Source organism: Leptodactylus fuscus, chromosome 3, assembly GCF_031893055.1.
Source record: "Leptodactylus fuscus isolate aLepFus1 chromosome 3, aLepFus1.hap2, whole genome shotgun sequence".
In the NCBI taxonomy this organism is placed as follows: domain Eukaryota; kingdom Metazoa; phylum Chordata; class Amphibia; order Anura; family Leptodactylidae; genus Leptodactylus; species Leptodactylus fuscus.
In genome coordinates this window covers 13,539,877-13,566,445 of record NC_134267.1, presented here as the reverse complement: position 1 = coordinate 13,566,445, position 26,569 = coordinate 13,539,877, and the positions used below count along the sequence as shown (strand labels likewise).

Sequence of the window (26,569 nt, the reverse complement as noted above, 5' to 3'; positions counted from 1 at the left end):
AACTGTATAGAAATGATTGCACCGCCTCCTATGGTGAGAACATACAAACTCCTAATAGATCTGGTCCTTGGCTCGATTCTTACCCAGGACTCCAGGCTGTAAGACTTTACTTCTGCCACAAGTCTGGGACATACCTTGACTTTACAATATACTATTAATAAAATATGATCATACTCACGTCTTCTGGCAGCGCCTTCACCAGCTCACTGTGAGCCATGGGTCGTATGCTGAGTTGATGGACGATTTCGCGTTTTATCTCGTCAGCCGCTGACACGTGTCCGACGCCCGGGCAAAACCGCTCACCTGTGTTACACAACACAATCCTATGAGCCTTGACAGCGGAAGCTATAGCAAGAATTGCTCAAGATGGGCTGAAGCTTCAAGATATGAAGCAGGAGGATGAATGTATTGTAGAACGAAGGGGGTTCTGCATTGAAATCATCTCTGCACAGCGCAACAGAATATGTTGTCACTATATAAGCAATAGGAAAAACAGTGCGGCAGAGAAACCTATGGGGTCCCCTCTAAGGTTCAGGTCCCAAGAGCAACGGTTATCACTGCAGCCCCCTATTGCTATGCACCTGCTCAATAATAGGTAATCCATGTCACTTTTGGAGACCGGAGTATATATTACACACACTATTATATAGTGTATGGATATCATGGAAGACTCCTTTAACAATGGGTTTGTAATAGCAGGGAGATTGCAGAGAAAGTAAGAATACGTTAACGATACAATACAATTACAGATGTGTGATCTTACCAACTATCATGATGATGAGATGCAACATCTCTTCAATAAGGGTGATATTTTGCTGCACCAGATCCTGAATGGAGACAACAGGGCAGATATTTCACACACACACATCGCTGGGTCATTGGTATAACCATGAAATCCCATTGTCTGTGATACACTACCTTGTTTGTGCTGTCTTTTCTGAACCTCTTCCCATAGTCGGGGGTGCCAAATATCTGGAAGAGTTCAAATCGGCTCAGGACGATCATCAAAAAATGGTTGGGATCCATCATGGAAGCTGCGGCCTATGTATAAAAAAATCATAAAGGGTTAAGGCTATTCCCATCTCCCCTTTTAAGTAGACCCTCCCTCAAATCACATTGCAGCAAAACAAATAAATTGTTCCGATAAAGTGGCGCCGTGCCAAACCGTACAGTGCAGTTTGCTTCTGCGTGCATACTCTTGAAGTTCTGCGCATGCTCAGAAGCCGTGCAGTTCACTTCTATTGTAGTACAAAGAGCTGGCCCGGGTGGGATGATAACGTGCACGCCTTGCAAACGTGCGCAACCCATAACAGAGCCAGCGACATCCATTGATAAACAGAATTCAGGGGACTCCGTTACTTTACAAGCTGCGGTTACCTGCAGGGCACTATATGAGTTCCCTGTTCTTTTTTTTTTTTCCAGTAGTAAAATCTTACCTGTAACATTACAATGTCTTTGTCAAACATCTCTCGCCTGCATTTGACGTTGTGATAGTAGTAGATCTGTTGGAAATAAAGCACAATGTAATAAACTACACACAAATTCACATCCTCCGTCATCCTGTGCGTTTCTCCCCAACTACAACCTGTGTGATCTGTCCTCCCTGAAAACCGGGATGTTTATTTCCTCTCCAATCTCTGGTCTGACATGTACAACCTCCTGCCACCCCCTTCTACTATCTATAACATCGAGAGAAGGGAAACGGGAGAGGACAGACACAGCCAGGAGCGCGGTGCTGTCAGATCTATATCAGGAGCAGCAGCACAGCCAGCTAGGTGAAGGAGTTACTCAGACTCTACATTTAAAAAAAAAGGCATGAAATCCTTGCTGAGTTTTTATAATATTAATTTCTTCTGCCTCTATCCTGTCATAGAATTGTACTTACACTTATTACACACACGTTCTACAATAATAATATGATATACAGTAAACCCTTTCTCACTCCCTAATATTTTGTGACAGATTACATTTCCTTCATTATATACAATGCATACTGACATCTTCTTTTAGGAGACCACCCCCTAGAACACGACTTTACATGAAATTCTGGGTGGTCGCGTCTAAGAAGTTGGATTGTAGGTGCTGCAACCCCCTTAGATGTTCATCTAGACAGAACTTAGAATCCATCACTGTTCTACTTTGGCCATACATACACACCCATACTGTCAAAAGTATCTAAGACCTTCTCACCTGGTTGACTAAAGAAAACCCATTCCTCCGCCACATGCCTGCATGCACCTGAGCGCAGAGCACCAAACAGCGCAGCGGGTGTTCGATCAGCATGGGTGGACTCAGCTCACTCTGCAAAATAAGAGTCAATGAGAACTAAACATGTGTATACCTATTAGGAGAGTCTGCACAAGTTGCATGCAAGTTATAAAACACAAAGGGGCATATTTCGGAAAACTGGTGTCACTCAGGCCAGTCTTCATAGCCCCGGGGTCGGTGTTGGTTGGGCCTCATATATGATGAGTTGCAGGCTTCAGCTTCCGCCAGGGAACGTATACCAGTTCATAGCTAATGTACACTTTGCCCATCATTTAAGTCAGATGACAGGCGTAAGGGGGAGTTCACATGTAAGAATTTGATGCTGATTTGGGGCGGATTCTGCCTTCCATTTAATAGAATGCAGAGATCGAAACAGAATGCAGAAACAATACAAGTGTTCTTGATCTTGCTATGGCTCAAGACTCCCTGCTTATTAGGCCCATTGTCTCATCCGGGCTTAACCAGCGGCGGAAAGCTGCAACGAAATGATGCTCTGCGTCAGTAATCTGTCGCGGGGAGACCGAAAATGAAGAGGAATTTGCTTTTATTTTGCCTTGTGACTGGTCAGGTTCAAGGAAGTGGTGCTGATGGCACAGAAGCAAAAATAGTCACAAAAATGGCAGCTTTTTATGCCTTGTATGCCAGAAAATTGGTGTACAAGGTGTAATCAATCTGCCCCAATATTTCCACTATTTGAGTTCCACGAAGATAGAAGCTCTTTACAGGCAAGGATCTGTGCAACAATACTAAAGCTTCTATATGCTCCTCGATTAATCAGAGGAGAAAGGAGCTAACAACCAGAGACTCTGACATGCTCAGTCCAGCCATAGGATAGGGGACAAAAGTAATAAGATAATCCTTTAACAGTCTCAGCATGGGACTGGTATACTGCTCCCCAGCAGGCCACTCCAAAGAAGATGGTTGAAGCAACCATAGAGTTGAAAAAGACCCTAAGAAGTGGCCCCTGGACTCCGAAGGCCCTCAGCCTCCTGAGCAGGTAGAGCCTGCTGTGGCCCTTTCTGTGCAGCGCCTCCAGGTGATCAGCCCAGTCTAGGTTATTATTGAGGTGCACACCCAGATACTTATAAGTCCTGACTATCTCAATACATGTCCCCTAGATGTCCACCAGATTTGTCTCCGATTACTAAAGTCCACCATCATCTCCTTGGTCTTCCCAGCATTAATCCTGAGGTGGTTCCACTGGCATCATTCCACAAAATCCCAGTTTAAGTCTCTGTACTCCTTGTCGTCTTAGTCTGTGATGAGGCCTACTATAGCAGAGTCATCGGAATACTTCTGTAAGTAACAGCTAGATGAGCTGTGCCTAAAATCAGCAGTGTACAGTGTGAAGAGGAAAGGGGTAAGAACCGAATAGAGGTAGCAGTCTAGTCCTATAGAAGTGAATGGAAGGGTGACCATGCATGAACCGCTTCGTTCATACAAGGCACATGGACCCCCAGCAATTTGGTTACAACATAAATTAGTGTACGGGTAAAACAGAAATTCACACTTACAAATGGCAGCAGCTCGGGGAACTTGTACGCCACTTCACTTTTACTGAGCAGAGCATGAAGTCCTAAATGGTTAATAGAAAAGAAGGAAACCTATGGTCAGAACACAAACGCCACCAAATAGTAAAAAAAAGAAACAGGCCATTATTCACAGGATCGGTGCAGAGTCAAAGGCTGGACCCTGACTCTCAAAAGTGATGGCATATCCTAAGGCTATGCTGTCATTTCTTAAACCCTTAAAGGCGCAGGTTAGTTTGGCTGTTAGAGGATCTTTCATGTCCTCTGACATTAGCGTTGTCCTATAGTGCTAGAGAGCTGACATCCATTGCCAAGGTGCCAGAGATATCTGTGATATTATTAGCACCGATATCCCTGCATTGTCAAAGGGGTCTTACAGCTCAGCGTCATGTCTGCCCCCCCTTACAATACAAGGCTATGGAAGAATAGTGCAGCAATTCAAGGAATGACCACTATGCAGCGGAGGGGGCTGCTGAGCTGCTCCAAGTAGCATGTCCACTAGCCACTACTGCCACCCAGAGGCTGCAAGAACATATAGGATCTGTGCAGGATCCGGTCAGACCACAAAGTGATAACCTTTCACAATTCAATATGGAGCCAGAAAACCCCTTTCATGTCAATTGATAACATCCTAATGAAAATCTTACCTGCGAGAAGGCGAGAGAGCGGAAGATGAATGCTAACTTTCTCCTGAGACACACAGTATCGTATGGTGTCCACCGAATGCCCGGATAGTGCGAGAGTAATGGGCTGCTCTCCATCAGTGAAGCCGCTGTGACAATGTGTCAGGACAGTCAGGCACTTCTTATAGGCTTCTATCAGGACGTGCTCCTAGAAATCACCCAGCAAATGTCAGTCAGCTACTCAGGTTACACGGCATGTCATAAAAGAACACGACTAGGAGTATAGCACATGAATGGGCGTCTATATATAATGCATGGATTTACAATAACCTAGGGGGTTGGATACTTGACAGGATAGCCCAAGGCCAAACCAGTTAAGTGACACAGTGGGTCCTCAGCCCGCTGTATACAGTGACAAACAATGTGGTTATCAGTCAGGGTTACTGCTATGGAGACATGAATGCATGCTGGATACGTTTCGATGGCTCTGTTATAAGATCTTCTATTTCTCCGGATTAATACTTACATCAGTCGAACACCAGTCTTGCATCATGGATATGATGTGTGTTAGTTTCATCTGCAAGGTGAAGGCGGCCTCCCACTCCGGCTCCATCTCGATATGTTGTCCAACCTGTCGCGTTATTGGATCCATTCCCTGTAGCGACATAGTTATTCATGGCAGCTTCACAGTTGTCACCAGGGACAGCAGCTGTCCGGACTTTGCAGAGCTGCCGCCATAGATGCCCTGGAGCAGGGTAGCAAATCCTCCAAGACATCTATGATGACTGCTCTGCCAAGAGTGAAGCTGCAACTAGAAGTGGTCAGAATATACATTTTTATTTTTGTGTGATCCGACAATATCTGAGTACTGCCCATGCCTGTATGGCCCCATTCACTTAGGTCATTGACAGGAATAGGACTTGTCCTGTCCAGTCACTCACATAAGTAATGGGGGGATCTCATGTTCCAGGAGCAGTGTAGTGTCTCACCTACATATAGAAAATATACTTCTATATAGGTCAACTGCTATAAGTGCTATTACTAAGCGTACCTGCATGCACTTCAACAATTCCAGGAAGGCGTAGAATCCTTCAAGGAACTTTGTTCGTAAGGCAGGAGTCCACTCCGGTGGCTTACTGATGAGTAGATACCTACAAGGAACACACCATAAGAGAAACTTGCGTTATTCAGGCAAAAACAGATTTCCTTTAACCCCTTCCTGGCCTTCACTGTGCTATATAGCGGTCCCAAAGTCCACCATGTCTCCCCTCCTTGTGAATGGTGCGCCTGTGTGCTTGCTAGATCAGCACTCCATTCACTGCTATGGGGCTGCTGGAGTTGGCAGTGCTGGTAGCCCCATAGCAAGTGCACGGACACTCCATTCCCACGGAGGATGCATCCCTAATTCTCCTGATTATTGGTGAACCAGGCAGTCGGATCATTATCAATCGAATACTCATACACCATCCTACGGACAAGGTAAAAGCGCCCGTACTGGCACAAGCGTCCTTAAAGGCTACATCATGAAACTACAAGTTTGTTTACAGACCTATAGGTATTACATCAGCGTCAGAAACAATAGAACAGATCAATGAGGACATGCTGCACTCCCCAATATTGCATAGTCCAAAATTCATTGAATTCCTGACCATTACGTAAATATGTACAGAACAAACTAATGTTAAAATAACGCTCCAGGTAAATCTGATGGCGCTCTTAGAATCTCTATGTCATGGGTCAGTGCCTCAAACATTGCATTAACCTCTAAAAGGGGGTTGTCCCACTAACAAGACTATCCATAGGACAATAACTGGGGTACCCATCAATCCTGCAAATGGGGGACTGGTCCTGTTTCCCCCTCAATTAAAAAGAAGAACCTGTCATGTATGCAAGCTACTGCTCCATTCCACTCTATTGTATAGTATAGGCTCAGCTATATTCAACAGTCCCACAATATTAGCAATGGGCATGAACGGCCACCACTCCATTCAATACAGTCGCTCTGGATTCCCCCTGATCGATGAGGGTCCCAACAGATGGACCCCGGCAATGACATTTATACCCTATGATGGATACCTGATTGGGTCTGTTTGGTGCTTAAATAGTTTGTTCAGGATAATAAACCATGACTGCTTTGTTCTAGAACAGGAGTAGGGAACCTTTGGCACTACGGCGGTTATACAACTACAACTCCCAGCATGCATACCTCCTCTGCTCTTCTTGGAACTCCCATGGAAGTTGGGAATTGCAGTTTCACAGCAGTTGAACTAAAAACCATCCAACCAAATATCAGCTGCTACAGGGGGCACTTACTTCAGATCCAAAATCAGGCTTTGGACTCTCCTAAACTTGAAAGCTTGCACTGCCGTGTATCTTTCAAACTGGAATCTGCCCTGGATATCCCGGTGCCTCAAATGGTCCATGAAGGTCTTTATTATTGTCGTCATCAGATTCTCTTCCGTGATCAGCATCCGGGCCTAGGCCAGAAAGAATTAAGATTATTTTAAGGGATTCGACGATCTCCTGTTTCACATATGGCACCAACATATTCTGCGGCACTGTACACAGAGTGTCCCACTCAGATTGTGAGGCCCATTGAGGATAGGGACAGATCTAATGTCTCTCCCTGAAAAGCCAATGAAGGCCGAGGCCACACATTGCAGAAAAGATGTGTTTTTGCAGCGGATTTTACTCCCGGGGTGCATTTAGCAGAAGGGAGAAGTATAAGGGCTCGTTCACACGGGCACTAAGGGAGTGGATTATGGTGCGTAATCCGCGTCTTAATCCGCCCCCTCACATTAGTGGTATCACAGAAAAAAGAAGTGAGCTGCCCTTTCTTCAGGCGGCTTCCGCGATTCATTTAGCTGCGGGGTCCGCCTGGCGTCCGCAACCTCCGAGGTCGGCCTATTCATTAGAGCCTGCTCTGGACGGGGAAACTGCGACTGTTGTGGCAGGCGGGTTTTGACCTGAGAGTGATGCAGCTCCTTACGTCACTCTCAGTGCCAAAATCCGCCCTACCGCCCCCGTGTGAACTAAGGCTAAGCGTTCTACGACTAGGGACAACATCTGTAAGGAGTTTGCAGGATCTCGCTGTTTTTGCATGGGTTTCCTCTGGGTTCTCCGGTTTCCTCCCATACTCCAAAGACTTATTGAAGGGGAATGTAATTATCAGTCCTATATGGGACCTGTAAAGAGCGGCTTTTCCGCAATGTGTGGCCTTCGGCTACAAGTTTTTCAATTAGCAAGCAACTACAGCACCTCCCCATTCAAGTGAACAGGGCCATACTGCAGTTATAGGAATTGGGGACACATCAATAAACCAGAGCCTGAGAACTGGGAGGAAAATGGAGAACACACAATCTCTGCCTTGTTCATAGATAAACCCCTAGATTTGATAGGTCTTTGTGAGTAAAACCCTAGTGCAGGTGGAGAACCATCCGGCAGATAGAAAGGACCTACGGGATTGTGGAAATGGAGGAATATGCTTCATGCAAAAATAAAAGTTATTGGCTGAATTGTAGTGACAACCAATAGGCCACGTAAACTTTCTTGCAATGTTGTAAAGGGTTAACCAGACAAGTAAAATTACCCAAATACAGACCGGGACCTCATCATCCAGTCTGGTTCCAACACTAGGTCCGCTGTTCGGTAGCGTCCTCCCCCACTGCTGTCTATGACAAGTTTGGAGAGGGCTGGCTGTCTTTATGATCATAAAAGCCAAGCTGATGAACAGACATAGAACAGGGGCTGGCGGAGCTATAAAGTGAGCAGTCAGCCCCCTACTGACAGTGACAGGTGGGAAGAAGCTCACGGACACGTCACCCAGTGTCAGAACCAGGCCAGATACTGAGAAAAGCAAGGCCCAGGCCAAATTTGGATAATTTTATTTGCCCAGATAATGTCTTACTAGGATTTTTGCTGCCAATGAAGGCTAATCCATAGCTATTTTTTTTAATGTAGATTGTGAGCCCCATCCTATCAGTCTGTCTTTGTAGAATGGGAGGAAATCCACGCAAACACAGGGAGAACATACAAACTCCTTGCAGATGTTGTTCCTGGCAGGTGATTTGAACCCAGGACTCCAGCACTTCACATAACATTCAAGATATTACAGACAGCAAATTGGTTAATGGGATTTTGCAGGACTTGGGTATTGATGACCTATCCGGGTGTCAGACCCCAACATCACATTCATCCGTCACGTGGCCTGTTTGCAGCTCAAATGAATAGGACAGAGGTGCAATACCAAACACAGCCACTAGACCAGGGGTAGGGAACCTCGGCTCTCCAGCTGTAGCAAAACTACAACTCCCAGCATGCATGCTTGCTCTGCTGTTCTTGGAACTGCCATGGAAGTGAATGGAGCATGCTGGGAGTTGTAGTATCACAGCAGCTGGACAGGCAAGGTTCCCTACCCCTGCACGAGACATTGTATGGCACTGCTCTCACCCAAACAGCCTCTTGAAACAGGTGATCGGTGGGGTGAACACTAGGCTAGGCCATCAGTATCAGAGTCCTGTAAAACCCCTTTAAAATAGGTGAACATGGAAAATCACAGCATAAGTAGTAAAACGACAAAAGCCAATGAAGGTTGCAAGGTGCTGGATTGGTGGCTACAGGTCAGTGGTGTTAATACTTACTAGATGGTGGAGCGTGTGTGTCTGGCTGCGTACACTTAACTCAGATACTTACAAGTGAAGGCACGGTGAATATCTGCACCGAAAGGTCAGTGATTGAGAATTCCCTGTCGTGGTCATCTTTGACATAATCACTCTGCAATCGCTCATAGTTCTAGTGGGAGGAAGGTAAGAAAGACAAGGGGTGGCATCTATCAGTTCAAAAACATCGGGCATTTACTCACCATGGTGGGTACAGTGAAGAGTTGCACAGACAGAGCAGCCACGGACACTGCTCGCTCGTGATCATCCTCCATAAAATCTTTCTGCAACTGCTGGTAATTCTAAACAACAAGGGGGAAATTCACCTCTAATCCATACGGGCCTTATGGCAATCTTAAGAGCTTTAAAGATATAGGGGCTAACTGGGACTGAAGCCCCTTCCTCTATCTCACTGTATATATATTCCTATATCCGCTATACTGCACGCCTCTTCACAGGCCGGACACTCAGGCAATGTAAGCAACTTTACTCCCATGTAATAAAACTACGCCTTTATCTTTCGGATACGTCATCACTTTATGATCAGTGAGGTCCGACCTGTGGGACCCCCAATGACCCCGAGAATAAAGGGGCTGCAATGCTAGAGGGGCGCTTCTTCCATTTAATGGTTTTAATCTGCACAGCAGCATTCGACCATCCACTGTGCAAAGAACTGCATTTAAAGGAGTTGTGCAAGACCCAAAGGGTACGGGATACGGAGCCACAGGGTGAATGTGGGTTTGATACCTGGACCTATGAGTCGATCTAGATGCTGTATACAGCGTGTACACCTGGAAGTAGCTCTGATGCTATACAAGTGAATAGGAGCAGTGCTGTAGTTCCCTGCTATCCCTTTGGTGCACGGCTCTGTTGCAGAGTCACAGGGGAAATTGCAGCTCAGCTCCCATTCACTTGAATAGCATCAGCGGCTTTCAGGTGTATACACTGTATACAGCAAGATCAGCAGATAGGTGCGGGGTCCAGGTGTCAGACCCTCATGTATCAGATACTGATACTATATTCTGCGGATAGTTGTATATCACATCAGAAGATGTGATTTGGATTTCAGACATCCGCCTTTCAGATATGAATAACCTATTCTTTGACTAACACGTTGGAATAGCCTTAAGAAAGGCTATTCTTTTCCTACCTTTAGATGTCTTCTCCGTGCTGCCGTTCGGTAGAAATCCAGGTTTTCTTCAGTATGCAAATGAGTTCTCTCACAGCACTGGGGGCGGTCCCCAGAGCTCAAACAGCACTGGGGGCGTCCCCAATGCTGCGAGAGAAATCTCCAGTGCCGCCTTCATCTTCTTCAGGAACGGCCTCTCCCTGTGTCTTCTTCCGTCCTGGTTTTCAAACCTCTATGTCTCGGGCAGAGCCGACTGCGCATGCCCGGGCTACAAGAAAATGGCCGCTTACACCAGCTTACTGTGCCTGAGCCACAAGAAAATGGCCGCTTACACCAGCTGACTGTGTAAGCGACCATCTTCTCGTGGCCCGGGCATGTGAAGTTGGCTCTGCCCAAGGCCTAGAAGATTGAAAGCCAAGACGGAAGAAGACACAGGGAGAGGGCGTTCCAGAAGAAGATGGAGGCGGCGCTGGAGAGTTCTCTCTCAGCATTTGGGACTCCCCAGTGCTGCGAGAGAACTCATTTGCATACCAAAGAAAACCTGGATTTCTACTGAATGGCAGTGCAGAGAAGACATCTAAAGGTAGGAGAAGTGTAGACTTTCTTAAGGCTAATCCTACGTGTTAGTCAGAAAAAAAAGGTATCTAATGATAGGATCCCAAAACTGGGTGGCCATTATCCAAGGAAAACGGACAAGGGGCCTAAGCATTAAACCAGCATTGCAGACCATTCATTCCCATAAACAATGGGGATTCCAAGAGCCAGAGCACACCAGTGATGACATCTCTCAGCAAGACGTCATGATTTTAAGAGATGGGAATAACCTTCCATAGAGTAAGTCACAACACTCTATGGGACCCATCAAACAACATATCAACACTGCCCAATTAATTTCAATGACTTACAATGGGGTCCGACTAGATCTGTGGTGGGGGGCAGATGCTGCTACATACAGTACTGTTCTTCCCGCCAACTCTACCAAGACTGCCAACAGAGCAGCAAAAGCTCCAAATGCTATAGATTAAAGTTATACAGGGAAACAAAGGCACGGCCGTGTACAAAAATGATACCAGTGGATACGAATCACATATGGAGAATCACTGCCTATACCCTGCAACGTCTGCTCATTTATCACCAATACCATTGTTTCTATAGGATCGGTGGAGAGTTGTCCTTTGTATAAGATGGCTCACCGATCGCTTTAATTTCTTCTACACTTTTAATATCGAACCTGTGTCTCTCCAGCTGTTGCAAAACCACAACTCCCAGCAATCTCTCGGGAGTCTGGGCATGTTGGGCGCTGTAGTTTTGCAACATATGGAGAGTCATTGCAAAAATCTGAGTTTTACAGCAATAACTTTCTAATCTATAACCACTGAAAGGAAATAAGACACTTACTTTTGCAAAACGGATGGCAAAAAGCTTCTTGTATTTCAGGTCCATCAGTAAACTGCTCATGAACAGCTGATGGTAGCAATTCCTTGCACCTAGGAAGGGAAAGAAAACGTCTTCACTGGTCACAAAGACAAAAACCGTCCCCACAGATACCCATAGCCTATTGTATCCTCCGTACCTTTCCACAGGATGGAATCGCACAGCATTAGTTTGTCTACTAAAGAAGAATTTTCACCATCGGGCCCCTCTTGCAAACCGACCTGACACAGAATTCGCCTTAATCCATCTGTAAAGAGCAAAATAAAGCACAAAGATCAGAATTCTCCAGCATTGCTCCTAGGAGAGGATGGTTTTGTAGATGCCATAACTATCATCATACCTGAGTAACCAATAATCTGTCCCAGCCAGCCGAGGATCCGTAGGCCAAACGTCTGGTGGGCGACAATAGCCGAGTGCATGACTTGGACTTTTAGAGGCTTGGTCTGACGACTGGTGTTTCTCTAGAAAGACGACAGCATCAGGTCAGTAAGAGCAAGAAGGATAAGGTACGTGCAGGACATTAATGGGGTTGTCTTGTTAAGGACACAGGACTGGGAATACGTGTTTGATCGCGGGTCACGCGAGTGCATTGGAGCTCCGTTCACAAGGAGGTTTTAGGGAGGACGTTCAGTCCCTGCCCTCCTGATCACTGGGGAAGTGGCCCCCATCGATTGGACACTTATCCCCTGTCCTCTGGATACAGGATAAGTGTCCATGACAGGGCAAGCGCTTTAAGAAGAATTTTAATCCTCACAGCACCTCCCCCTTCCCCGTTTCCCTAGCTAGCCCACTGACTACAAGCCCTATCTCAGTCCCCTAACCCCCTCCCCACCCCATCATACTTACCTGTCTTGTCCAGGAGATGACATTGGGGTGCCGCTGTCCCCTCTTCTGCCCGCACCTGAGATCCAGAACTGGCACCTGTGCAATAGAACACCGCTTCTTTTTGCATCTGCACGCATTCTATTGTGCAGGCGCCGACTCACTTGTGAAGGAAGAGACGGCCAGTGAGGAGGTGAGTGGTGAGCGTTGGCGACTATGAGAGGGACAGGAGAAGAGAGAGGAGAACAGGTGGCCTCCCGTCTCCGGTAACATCGAAATGGGACGTCACCAGGAAAACAGAAAATGTGCCTGGGGCGGTCACATGACAGCCCCAAGCATATGGATGAATACTAGAGATGAGCGAGTACTATTCGAAACGGCCATTTCGAATAGCACGCACCCATAGGAATGAATGGACGCAAAGGGGTTAAGCAGCCGGCCAAGTCTGCGTGCTGGCCGCTTCCATTGATTCCTATGGGTGTGTGCTATTCGAAACGGCCGTTTCGAATAGTACTCTCTCATCTCTAGTAAATATACATTTTTTTTAAAGGGTATAAATTAGAAATTAGGCACGAAGAGAGGGTTTAGCTTAGGGGTAAAGTTTTCATATACACCAGACAACCCCTTTAAGGCAGAGGCCACAATCCTGCTAAGCTCATTGTCAGTATCAGATTAGAGGGGGGTCTAACAGACAGACCCCGCACCGATCAACCGTTCCACGGACCCTTGAACGGAATTGGAGCTGCATTAGTCCAGGACAGCTGCTATACAGTGGATGGATCCTTCTGTTACTTCACGAAAAACATGGACATTCACTCACCACAATGACGGATTTTGCTTGATCACAGCTTTGGAAACTCCCATACAGCACAGATCGTCGCCCCTAAAGGTAGAAATCAATTTATTTTAATAGGTTTGTGGCCCGGGTACATTGCGATGCATTTAAAAAGAATTCCTATACTTACATCACGATCCACAGTTGTTGCAAAACTAATGGCTTCTTTCTGGCTACAATTCACAGCTTTTTGCAGGGTGTAGATCACCTGCTCGTAGGTGTGGACTTCATCGTTGAAGAGCATGCAGTAATAATTGTCTTCCTTCTCCCTGTGGCAAAAAACCCCATTATTACAATTTTGCAATGTGAAAGCCAATGAACTCGACTGGCACTTTATGATCGATGGAAATGTAACTCCTGGTCTACCGCAATGGTGCATCGCTAGATTTCCACACCCTAAGGATGTATTATTTATGTGCTTGTCTACTGAAGGCACAGAAAGGGTTAATACGTCCTCTGCTATATAACCTATCACTTACGTATGCTCCAGTCCCCGAGGCAGCTCGTTTTCTTTCTCCCATGTCAGTATGTCCACTGTGTATTGAAACATGATGGCAAAAATGTTGTAAGCCCGGGCCACCATATCCTCCGACAGATTAATAAGAGGATCCTGTTGGAAACAAAACAGAAAACACACACACCAGACAAATTAAAGGGTTATTCCAAAGAAATGTGGCAGCCAATTCAGTCCTTAGTAAAACCCTCTTGACTAGCCTATGAGAAATCATAAAATGCTGCAAATTGTGCTACAAACATACGAACCCGGCTCTGCAGATAGATGGGTCACCTTAATAAAACAAGATCACTGCCTCCATAGCAAAAGAGCTCTTTGGAGCAACAAAGTTGTTGTCATTGCTCCAAAAGGGTCATTGGCATCCAGATACAAACAGCGATTTCTCAGCAACTGAGGCCATGATTAAGAAAACACCCAACCTATAGATGTGCGGGGCCCGGGTTGCTAGTCAATCAAGAGATGGCGTCCTTACCTCGGTCTCATTTTCTGAAATATTGAGGCCATGTTTTTGGCAGTAAGGGCCCTCTTTCCATGCCTCAGCATCTCCACAGTCGCAGAAGCCTCCTCCTCCTGATGTGGTCATCTACGGATACAAAGGATAGATCAGAAGACATGGGCTAAGGAAAAGCTGGGGCTTCCTACATTATTAGGATTGAAGGGGGGGGGGGATATGTCCCTTTATCAGGCTATGATGGTCTATCCTGGTACTAAAGCTCACTTGAACAGGCGACGCTGCAGAATCAGATAACTATAGGTATATATTACATAGAGAAGACGGTTAATACTAACCCTATATCGGTGCTCTCTGTGAACACTTCCCAGAAAACACTCCATGCACAGAACACAGGTCGGATCCACCGCACAATCCCTGCCGAGATAAAGCAGACAAGTACAACTAAATATGAATACAGTAAATAGACAAACAAGACATTGCAAACCGCATACTAATAAATGGAGTCTGTAACCGCAAAGATCTTAAAGGGTCCCATCATTAAAATCACATTTTTTGTCCTTAACATGTAGGAATAGCCATAAGAAAGTCTATTCTTCTCCTACCTTTACATGTCTTCTCTGCGCCGCCGTTCGGTAGAAATCCCGGTTTTTGCCAATATGGAAATGAGTTTTCTCGCAGCACTGGGGGCGGTCCTCAGCGCTCAAACAGCACTGGGGGCGTTCCCAATGCTGCGAGAGAACTCTCCAGCCACGCCTCCATCTTCTTCAGGAATGGCCTCTCTTCGTGTCTTCTTCAGGTGCTGGCTTCAAACTTCTAGGCCTTGGGCAGCTGACTGCGCATGCCTGCCGGCCACGAGAAAATGGCCACTTACAATACTGTGTAAGGGGCCATTTTCTTGTAGCCCGCAGGTATGCGCTGTCGGCTTTGCCCTAGGCGTTTGATGCCAGTGCCGGAAGAAGACGCAGGGAGAGGCCGTTCCTGAAGAAGATGGAGGCGTGGCTGGAGAGTTCTCTCGCATCATTGGGAACGCCCCCAGTGCTGTTTGAGCGCTGAGGACCGCCCCAAGTGCTGTGAGAAATCTTATTTCCATATTGGCAAGAACCAGGATTTATACCGAACGGCGGCGCGAAGAAGACATTAAACGTAGGAGAAGAATAGCTTTTCTTAAGGCTATTCCTACGTATTATTCACAAAAAATTGCGTTTTAATGATAGGATCCCTTTAATAACGTGAATGTGAGCAACTACTAGGTGACCCATGACAGTAGTGAGGAATCCATGTCGCTGTATCAGGTCAGAGAGACATGTCCACAGGATTCCCAATCATATACCTCTGACTGATGTCCCTATATACCAGTGATGGCGAACCTATGGCACGCGTGCCAGAGAGAGCACGCAGAGCCCTCCATGCTGGCACGCGTGCGGTCGCCCGGATCGCTCACCAACAGGGAATCCGGTACAGGATTCCCCGTTGATGAGCGATCACTGCCTTCAGTTGTATGTGCAAATGCACATACAGCTGAAAGCTGTCAGGGTAGGCCGCGGATCGCGCGACCGCGGCCTACACTGGCTGCAGAGTTTGACCTCTGCCCCGACGCGGGCGCGATGACGTCATCAGCGCCGCCAGTGACAAGAAGGTGGATGCCGGCGGCTCTTCAGGGGTGAGTATGAGAGTGGCTCACTGTGTATATGATGTTGGGGGGAGCGCTTATAATACTTGGTGGGGTGTATGATACTGGGGGGGAGTGTATAATACTGGGGGGAGTGTATAATACTGGGGGGAGTGTATAATACTGGGGGGAGTGTATAATACTGGGTGGGGTGTATAATACTGGGTGGGAGTGTATAATACTGGGGGGAGTGTATAATACTGGGTGGGGTGTATAATACTGGGGGGAGTGTATAATACTGGGGGGAGTGTATAATACTGGGGGGAGTGTATAATACTGGGGGGAGTGTATAATACTGGGGGGAGTGTATAATACTGGGGGGAGTGTATAATACTGGGGGGAGTGTATAATACTGGGGGGAGTGTATAATACTGGGGGGAGTGTATAATACTGGGGGGAGTGTATAATACTGGGGGGAGTGTATAATACTGGGGGGAGTGTATAATACTGGGGGGAGTGTATAATACTGGGGGGAGTGTATAATACTGGGGGGAGTGTATAATACTGGGGGGAGTGTATAATACTGGGGGGAGTGTATAATACTGGGGGGAGTGTATAATACTGGGGGGAGTGTATAATACTGGGGGGAGTGTATAATACTGGGGGGAGTGTATAATACTGGGGGGAGTGTATAATACTGGGGGGAGTGTATAATACTGGGGGGAGTGTATAATACTGGGGGGAGTGTATAATACTGGGGGGAGTGTATAATACTGGGGGGAGTGTATAATACTGGGGGGAGTGTATAATACTGGGGGGAGTGTATAATACTGGGGGGAGTGTATAATACTGGGGGGAGTGTATAATACTGGGGGGAGTGTATAATACTGGGGGGAGTGTATAATACTGGGGGGAGTGTATAATACTGGGGGGAGTGTATAATACTGAGGGGGCTTATAATACTGGGGGGAGTGTATAATACTGGGGGGGCTTATAATACTGGGGTGGCTTATAATACTGGGGGGTGTACTAAAGAGCATATAATACTGGGGGGGGGCCTATTTATAAGCACACAATACTGTGTGTGGATGCCACTGTGGAGCATATAATCCTGTGGTGGGGGGGGACACCTACTGCGGAGCATATAACACTGGGGGGCTACTGTGGTACTGTGGAGAATATAATATTGTGTGGTGGGCTCACTGCAGAGCATATAATACTGTCTGGGGTCCCCTCACTATTTATATCACACAGTATCTGTTTTATAGCAGACGTGATATTAGTACAGGATGTAAGAATATTACACGGTAACTATAAAACAGATCCTGTGCGATGTAAATAGTGAAAATTAATTGTTCAAAGTACCAAATGCCGAGACCTTTACATTTCAGTACAACGTTGTTTGTATTATTGAAAGCTCTGTAAAGCCCCACATGACTGTAATTTTTGGTCAGTAACTGTCCGCAATTGTGGATCCGCATAGTATTAAGTCTATATTGTCGTGTTGGCACTCCGCGAAAATTTTGTGGGTTTTGGGTTGCAGTTTGGGCACTCGGTCTCTAAAAGGTTCGCCATCACTGCTATATACTATCGCTACGTTTCATGTATATACCAGGAGCAAACATATGATACATAGGATCACACATATGTGTACGATAGGCCTGTCTGAACGTGAGATCTGGCCCTTCAATGGAGTCCAGAGTGATATTTGAGGCCTCTGATCTACAATCTTATAGTTGCACCACACAAACACTAGATGTGCCCCGGAGCAGGAGTATAGACTGTTTAGTACGAGCTGCTTACAGGACGACCTGGCAGAACATAACACCAGATGTCAATAGCAGTTATTTTTGGAGACTGCTGCTTTCTCAGGCTGATCAGGGCCAGATAAGGTGAGACTGACATGACGGGAAGCTAAGCTCCCTCCTCACACCAAACTGTAAATGAGGTCACAGATAGGGCCGCTCTGAATCGACTTCCTGCTTGCCAGGAACCATCTTGTTTATTTAACCAAGACGTTACCATAAAGGCAACCGAAAATAACAACAAGAACAGGAAAAAATAACGGTAGGGCATTAGCTGTACCTCAACTTGGACAAGCACTCCATTACATTTAGGGCGGAGGTTTTGCAAACTGATTTTAAGGCGGAACCCGTAGCAGTTTTTTTTCTAAGGTAGATTCCGCCTTGAAAAGCCCATTGAAACCAAGAGACAGAAAAAAAATGTGATACTGTTTTTTTTTTTTTTGCAAAAACCACTAGTTTTTTTTAAAGGGATCCTGTCATTGGATTCTCTTTTTTTCTTGATAACATGTACAAATAGCCTTAAGAAAGGTTATACTTCTCCTACCTTTAGATGGTCTTCATTGGGCCGCTGTTTAGTAGAAATCCTGGTTTTCTTCGGTATGCAAATGAGTTCTCTCGCAGCACTGGGGGCGGTCCTCAACGCTCAAACAGCACTGGGGGAGTCCCCAATGCTGCGAGAGAACTCTCCAGCAACGCCTCCATCTTCTTTTGCAACGGCCTCTCCTTGTGTCTTCTTCCGTCCTGGGTTTCAATCTTCTAGGCCTAAGGCAAAGCCGACTGCCTGCATGCCCGGGCCACGAGAAAATGGCCGCATACACAGCTTACTGTGTAAGCAGCCATTTTCTTGTGGCCTGTGGGCATTCGCAATCGGCTCTGCCTGAGGCCTAGAAGATTGAAACCCAGGACGGAAGAAGACACAGGGAGAGCCCATTCCTGAAGAAGACGGAGGCGGTACTGGAGAGTTCTCTCGCAGCATTGGGGATGCCTCCAGTGCTGTTTTTGCACTAAGGACCGCCCCCAGTGCTGCGAGAGAACTCATTTGCATACAGAAGAAAACCTGGATTTCTACCGAACGGCGGCACGGAGAAGACCTCTAAAGGTAGGAGAAGAATAGACTTTCTTAAGGCCATTCCTACGGGTGAGGGGAAAAAAAAAAAGGGTATCCAATGACAGGATCCCTTTAAGTGAAGTTTCCAAGTCCATACAGTTTCCTGGAGCAAAAAAAAAAAGTTTCCTAATTCCTGAAGCTGATTTTTGCAGTTTGCACATAGTGTGAACATACCCTTAGCGTGATCAAAAGTATTAGACAGAGAGAGGTCCACAGATCGAAATAACTAGACATGATATACATTGATGTGAGATAGAATTAGATTGGTTTGATAAGAATGAAATAGGGAGATTATGAGACATAGAAAGAGAATTACACAGACCAAGATGTGCGAACCAATGGAATAGCTAGACCTATTGGAAGATCAAAGGGGGGCACTGACCTAAAGGGATTTTTGGGTTAAAGGAGTATTGGGAGGTGTTGCCTGATCCCAGTCTCTACAGTGAATGAAGCACTGGCCCCATAATATATATATATATATATATATATATATATATATATATATATATAAAATTCTCTCCATTCACTTTTATGGCATTTTGACGTTCCTATAAACAAGTAAACCCACCTGCAGGAATACGTTGGTTCTCCCACTTTGAACACTCTGCCGCAGAGCTGGGATGGTTTGTTTGCTTGCTCAAGCTTTTGAAAGCCGGTGGCAGGATCCTCCCCGCACACGTACCACTCCAGCGCCCCCAGAAGGGTGTGCTGCGCCAACATCTCCTCATGGTCTGTAACAGGATCTGCTTGTCTGCAGTAGATTTTGGGGACGTAGTAAGCCAGGTGCTGGTAGACTTCTTTGGGAAGATCAGTTGCTTGGAGCCATTTCTGTGCAAAGACAAAAATATTCAATTAGATAAAAAATACATATATACATAACAAGCAGGGGCAACATGATGGCTCAGTGGTTAGCAGTGTAGCCTTGCAGCGCTGGAGTCCTGGGCTTGAATCCCACCAGGTACAACATCTGCAAGGAGACTGTATGTTCTCTCCGTGTTTGCGTGGATTTCCAGATGTCGTTCTTGCATTACAGGACAGCCATTCATCTAAACCGCCACCCTGGGATACAGAATTTTACCGCTAGCGGCCGCTTCAGACGTTCAGGCCAAGGATTCTAAGTCACGTTCAATGCTACTTTAGGTCTCTGATAAGACAACCCAAAAAAAGGTAGGCATCAGGGGAAAATTTCTTGTTAAAGGAGCAGTAACTACTTGCCCCAACCCCCATTCTCCCAGGGACATCTGGCAAAATAGGTGCAACATGTAAATTCCTGCTCACTCAGGGCTTTTGGGTCCATGGGGCGATCCTACTTGGAGACGGACAACTATCTTACAGAAGGAAGGCCATTAGTCACTTTCCACTGAACTCCCAAGGATAAATTCGCACAGTAGATTTTGCAGCGGGGACCTGCCGTACAATACCCACCACTGCCGACATCAGATAGCGACCCTGTTTCCATAGGTAGGGCTTAGGGATTATTAGTTTCCCGGCTATTGGGAATGTTATTGAAATGGAGGACTAAGTTTTTTGCAGCTGCATAAATTGCACCATGCGAATGTGTGCCGTGTACGGGTCAGTGACCAAGATGGTGCGGATTGGTATCTGTGTGTCATCCGTTATTTTCCCTCACCCATAACCTGGAACAAATGGACCGGGCCACAAATACAGACACTATGGCAGGACACGGTCGCAAAACTATTGCTGTGTGTATGGGCTTGTAGAAATTAATGTGACCGTACTCTGATCAGCAAAGACCTTACTAGTTGGAATAGATTACAACAAAAAAGCATAAAAATGTCACTTTTTTTGGTGCACAGGAGTACAATGTAGGCTAACGCCCCTTCTGGCCGAGCCGTGCCCCTTCACCACGTAAATCATAAATGTGTCTGAAAAGGGTCTGAGAAATGAGGAGCAAGCATGACAGACAGGGATTTGGTGCAATTCACACCAGAATTCTAGAACAATATGCGTAATCAATCTCCCCACATCAATGACCAAGGAACGACACAGGACAAGATTTATCAGGACCGTCTATGGCTTTAATCACACACAGCATTTGTAGCAGTTCTTTGTGCGGAAATCTACAGGGAAGCCTCGGGCTCCAAAAACTGAACATGTGATTTTACCCTTGGCATGCATCAATTATCAAGACAACAACAATGGAGTAAACTGCGCCAAATTTATTTAGAAGACTCACATTGCATACGGTACCTTTACCATATGTGCATGGAGAACTCCTCATAGACCCTCAATGTACCTCTGTTAGGCCAGGTCCACCAGGATTTAAGGGGGTTGTCCAGGTGCTTTCCATTGCGGTCCGTTCCTGCTGCTCCAGTTTCTTGTTTTGGCAGAAGTCCTCGCTTTACATGGCTGCTATGGCCAATCAGCGGCCTAAGGAGAGGACACAGGAGGTCCCGATTCCGATCCTGTTGATTGGCCTCAGTGGTCAAATGTGGGGGGAACTTTTATCACAACAAGACCCTGGAGCAGCAGGACTGGACTGCGGTGGAAGGTATCGGGGACAGGTCAGTGACAACCTTACATAAAATGGTTACCCTGGACAATCCCTTTAAATCCGGGATGATAGAGCTGAAGAAACTGCAGAACAACACTGTACGGTAGATTGAGGGCCTAAGAGTCTATGAGGACAAATGGTATATTGCAACACATCCATATGGCACAACATATACATACAGTATATATATGTACTAACTATATATATATATATATATATATATATATAGTCACATGGATTCCTATGGATGACCGGTGTCACCGTACGTCATCCATCCATACAGATTTACCGGCGTCAACCCCAAACTTCTGCAATGGAAAACTTTTCATTGGTTTCTGTTGTCCTCCATGATAAGATATCTTGCTGCAGCAGTTTAACCAGTTGTAGAGGTTTGGGGTTGACTCTGCTACATCTGTACGTGCTGGGAGAATTTCCACATAGTAAACGTTCACTGCAGACTCGTGACCCAAAAATATTTTAAATTTTTCTTTCCCAACTGGGGATCCAATTCTGACATCCTGTATAGTAAACCCCTCAGAATATAGATAGAACAATCAAATACACGGCCTTGTACGACGCGGCTGACGCACTCTCTGAAGTGACCCCTGCCCGGATCCAACATCCCTACAGCCGAGCCGTTGCGTCTCTGTACCTGACTGATGTAGACGCATCACATTCTGTCGTCATTTATTGCATTGTAAAATACAAGACAGACGTTTTCTTCCATCTTGTTTGTTTAGTTGTCTAGTGAAAGTGAAAGTTCTGCATGTGCGACTTTATCCACCGTCTAAAACAATAACAGACAAGGAGGAAGAAAGCGTCCGCCTTGTTTTTCACCGCTCACTGCACGTGCTCCGCCTCCTTCCATTATATTAGCTTGTCTGTCCATTGTTCTGATCCCATGATGAATTGGACTAATGCGAACCTAACCTAATTTTATGGAGGAAACTGGGCATGTCACAGGTAAAATTCACATGCTGCAATTCATTACATTTTCCATGACATGCCTCACTTTGAAGGCAGCATTTTCTTACGATGCCTCTACCTAGGGCTCCATGCACACTATTATAATTTTTTCAGTATTTTTGTGTTTTTTTAAATGAAGATTGTGCGCCCCATATAGGGATCACAATGTACTTTTTTTTCCTATCAGTATGTCTTTGTAGAATGGGAGGAAATCCACACAAACACGGGGAGAACATACAAACTCCTTGCAGATGTTGTTCCTGGCGGGATTCGAACCCAGGACTCCAGTGCTGCAAAGCTGCAGTGCTAACCACTGAGCCACCACGTTGCCCCTGTTTTTTCAGTATTTCGTCTGCCATGATGGCTAGTACACAGAGCTATTCATTTCTATGGCTTTATACACACCTCTGAAGTTCTTACAAGATCAGTATCAAGGCTGTAGACACCTTTCACAAAATATGGAGCAGGTCCCATCCCTGACAGCATTTGCAATGCACACACATTATTTTTGCAGATCCATGCTGATGCAATATGGACACAGAAGGTGGAAAGAAAAAAAAAACAGTCCACATTGCATCAGCATGGATGTACAAAAAAAAAAAAAAAACCTGAACCTGGAAGAGTGCAAATGCAGTCAAGAATGGGTAACTTCTAGTTTTTGGGGTTGCTTTCCTGCAGCCTAGCGAACCCTTTGAGATGACGCCTAAAACTGCATTGCAAAGAGTCTTCTAGGGCAGGGGTCCGCAACCTTCGGCACTCCAACTGCTGTGAAACTACAACTCCCAGCATGCTCCATTCACTTCCATGGGAGTTCCAAGAACAGCAGAGTAAGTATGCATGCTGGGAGTTGTAGTCTTACAGCAGCTGCAGTGCCAAAGGTTCCCTACCCCTGTTCTTCTCGAAGACTATGGCCAGTATGTATAACCTATGGTAGACCTAGTCTGAATAAGAGGGTGGTCTCAAAGAATATGGACAATATGAATAATTCTTGTTAAACCTAGTCTGAACAAGGGGTTGGTCATTCACAGAGCTGTCTTTTGGAGACACTTATGGCTACAAGACAACGAAGGACGCGACATCCATAACCAACTCCATTGCAAATAAAGGCAAGGCCAACTGTGCAGCGACACAAATTGCAGAAAAGTAAAATATAATCTCAACGTCTGGATTTCCTACCACCATTGTGAGTTGCAATACACTTGCATTCACATTCATTGCGTGCTATGCAGTCAGCGCTACGTGTTGCGGCCATAGTTGCCATAACATATGCCTCCATGTTGGATCCCAGCAGGGATTATTCTGGAAGAATTGCTGTGTAGGACAGGGGTTGGGGTATTACATGACAAGTGCATATGTCTATAGATAGCTGCACCCGGCTGACTGTACATAGGAAGGCTATAATGCATGTCACCTATATAAGGGAGTGTATACAGAGGCAGGGGCCCTGGATATAGAACAGCAGCCTGACAGATCACTGCTTTGTCACCTGTGACACTCCAGCTGCTCAGGAAACTACAACTCCCAGCATCCCTTTGCCAGTACGTGACTGTGAGGGCATGCTGGGAATTGTAGTTTTGCAAACAGCCTGTCACTTCTCACGGCCGGGGCATAGAAGGAAACCTCTCCCATGACAGAAGTAACTACTCGGGGCACGCTGCCTGTCCTCCCCCCGGGCACATACCAGGGCAACGTCCCGGGCCGAGCAGGCTAGCAGCTCGCTGTCTGCGCCCAGGTCCTCGGGCTCCTGCATCGGAGACGCCATCTTCGCTGAGCAGGAGACTGCACCGGAAGCGGAAACACGTCACGGCGAGGCGGGTCCACTGCGGGAGGGGAGGCGGAGTTATAAGTCTCGCATCGCAGTGTGTATGTCTGTGCGAGCGGGAGTGGGAGGACTGCAAGTCCCAGCATGACTAGTCATGACATAAGGTGTATATAACAGGCTAGTAATGTATTCACGTGTGCACAGCTCTATATACCTTGCCTTAAAGGGATGGTGAAACAGTATACACCCTATAATCCGCCATCTATGGACCAGGAGGCTCTCTTGTAGGGACATGTTCACACTGGCAAATAAGCTGAGGCACGTTTTTGCTGTGAAATGCACTTTAGGATGTTGTTCACACCGTGATTTTTTTTTTTTTACTAGACTCCCATTCACTTTAATGCGCGTTAGCAGGCAAAATCCACCTCAAATTCGGCGCTAAAAACCGCACGTGGATGTCAAAGGGAGGCAGAGGCGTATTACAGCTAGTGGAAAACTTTCCAGCCGAGAAATCCCCTTCAAATGGGGGCAGAAAAATCCCCCCTAGCAGGTGCAGAATTTATCATGTGGGCCTAGTCGGGAGGAGGGAGTGTCTTCAGGTGGATTCGCGAGGCGACTTGGCCTGAAAAATGAGCATGTCCGGAACAAACGGCTCCCGAAGAAAAGAACTGACCGGCTCCCATTGATTTCTCTTTGGTCAGGATTTTGAAGCGGATACGGCCTCACCCTCAAAATACCCCACGAAAAAGAAGCTGGGAGAGGTTTTTGGATTTTTTTTTTTCTTTTGCAAAAACCTTGTCAGAACCCCCAGGTGCACGGGAACAATACCCACCGGGGGTTATTTATCATCTGCCCCATTTATGGTGTTACATTTTGCAGCTGCACCTTTTTTTTTCTTTTTTTTTAGACAGTCTGACTGTGGTGCATTTTGTTAAATGTTGCGCACGTGTTAATGTAGTTGCGCCATTTTTGGCCAGGTGCACTTTGCCCCTTTTTTTAATTCGAAAAGGTTCAATTGCAAAAAAAAAATTGCACAGCTTCCCCTTATGAATGCTTTCCCACCTGACGGTCTCTTTTACGCTTCCCATGGACAGGCTTTTTTTGCACGTTTTTTTGCCAAGGCGCAAGTCCTAATTATGGCATGAAAGCATCTGCATTTAGGCCACGCCCCTTTTGTCAAAAAGCAAAAGTGGTAAATGTAGCATAACTTCTGGCTAAAGAAAAAGGCGCAAATGCTTCATAAATGAAATGTAGGGCAGAACAAGGCGCAGCTTACGCCAAAAAAGGGTGCAAGTAGCTTAATAAACAGGCCCCATGGCGGTGCGTGACCATAGGCGAAGGCCTACATTTCTCATGCAGATATTTTCTTCGTCTGCAAAGCAATCCGGTGGAATTTTTGGTTGGGAAGAAATGTCTAAGGATCTGTTCGCACAATGGAATGCTTCCTAACTTAAAAATTTTGCTTGAGGGTAGGGTCACATCTGCGCGGGACTTTCCGTCGGGGGACCTGAATGACAGAGCAGACTCTGAAAGCGGCGGAGAGAAACGTCCTCTGTGCAAGATTTTTCTCTCCGGCGGGTTTTTGCAGCAGAGTCTCAAGTACAGATGTGAACTTAGCCTAAGGAATTTGCAAATTCTGCAACAGCCAGGAAGAATCTCCCTGAAGATCGGGCATGGTGCTCACGTCTTCTGCTAGATGAAATAATCCTCCCCAGGACGGGCTTTATCATTTGCAATCCTTGGGTACGGCCTCAAAAAAATGAAGTTGCTTGTCTGAGCCCATAGACATACATAGTCACAGCAGCTACCACAGCATCTCTAGTAGTCACAGCAGCACCCACAGCATCTCCAGTAGTCACAGCAGCCCTCACAGCATCTCCAGTAGTCACAGCAGCCTCACAGCATCTCTAGTAGTCACAGCAGCCCTTACAGCATCTCCAGTAGTCACAGCAGCCCCCACAACATCTCCAGTAGTCACAGCAGCCCCCACAGCATCTCCAATAGTCACAGCAGCCCCCACAGCATCTCCAGTAGTCACAGCAGCCCCCACAGCATCTCCAGTAGTCACAGCAGCCTCACAGCATCTCCAATAGTCACAGCAGCCCTCACAGCATCTCCAGTAGTCACAGCAGCCCCCACAACATCTCCAATAGTCACAGCAGCCCCCACAGCATCTCCAATAGTCACAGCAGCCCCCACAGCATCTCCAGTAGTCACAGCAGCCTCACAGCATCTCCAGTAGTCACAGCAGCCCTCACAGCATCTCCAGTAGTCACAGCAGCCCCCACAGCATCTCCAGTAGTCACAGCAGCCTCAGTAGTCACAGCAGCCCTTCCCCTACATCTTCCTCAGTTGACACAACAACCCTTCTTGCTTCTAAATAGTCACAGCTTTTCTCCACTAGCCAGTGTCTTCCCTACACAAATTTAGCAGTAGTCACAGCAGACACCTCCTTCCACAGATTCCTCGGCCGTCACTAGTGGCACATGTGGTCACAGCGGCAGCGATTCTCCTACCACATCTCCAATAGTCACAGCA

General features: G+C 46.4%; 2 protein-coding genes across 5 annotated transcripts in view; one reads left to right on the top strand and one right to left on the bottom strand.

Moving 5' to 3' along the window:
- UBR2 (ubiquitin protein ligase E3 component n-recognin 2) overlaps positions 1-24,044 on the bottom strand; it is a 42,485-nt gene extending 18,441 nt beyond the window's left edge. For 2 of the 4 annotated variants that reach the window (XM_075267090.1, XM_075267091.1), the window contains exons 1-21: positions 23,951-24,044; positions 19,357-19,616; positions 14,602-14,680; positions 14,285-14,395; positions 13,778-13,908; positions 13,429-13,567; positions 13,284-13,346; positions 11,982-12,102; positions 11,781-11,888; positions 11,606-11,694; positions 9,282-9,380; positions 6,734-6,897; positions 5,472-5,571; positions 4,947-5,075; positions 4,445-4,628; positions 3,783-3,844; positions 2,191-2,301; positions 1,437-1,502; positions 919-1,041; positions 764-827; positions 179-303 (exon numbers count right to left, since the gene is read on the bottom strand). In XM_075267090.1, coding sequence (XP_075123191.1) covers positions 179-303; positions 764-827; positions 919-1,041; positions 1,437-1,502; positions 2,191-2,301; positions 3,783-3,844; positions 4,445-4,628; positions 4,947-5,075; positions 5,472-5,571; positions 6,734-6,897; positions 9,282-9,380; positions 11,606-11,694; positions 11,781-11,888; positions 11,982-12,102; positions 13,284-13,346; positions 13,429-13,567; positions 13,778-13,908; positions 14,285-14,395; positions 14,602-14,680; positions 19,357-19,616; positions 23,951-24,031 — 2,409 coding nt within the window. In that variant the 5' untranslated portion in view covers positions 24,032-24,044. Of the gene's footprint in view, positions 1-178; positions 304-763; positions 828-918; positions 1,042-1,436; positions 1,503-2,190; positions 2,302-3,782; positions 3,845-4,444; positions 4,629-4,946; positions 5,076-5,471; positions 5,572-6,733; positions 6,898-9,112; positions 9,212-9,281; positions 9,381-11,605; positions 11,695-11,780; positions 11,889-11,981; positions 12,103-13,283; positions 13,347-13,428; positions 13,568-13,777; positions 13,909-14,284; positions 14,396-14,601; positions 14,681-19,356; positions 19,617-23,950 lie in introns of all 4 variants that reach the window. The other 2 variants (XM_075267089.1, XM_075267092.1) reach the window with 1 other exon arrangement.
- Positions 1-26,569, top strand: part of TBCC (tubulin folding cofactor C) — a 270,412-nt gene that overhangs the window by 46,382 nt on the left and 197,461 nt on the right. The gene's annotated exons all lie outside the window — the stretch shown is intronic.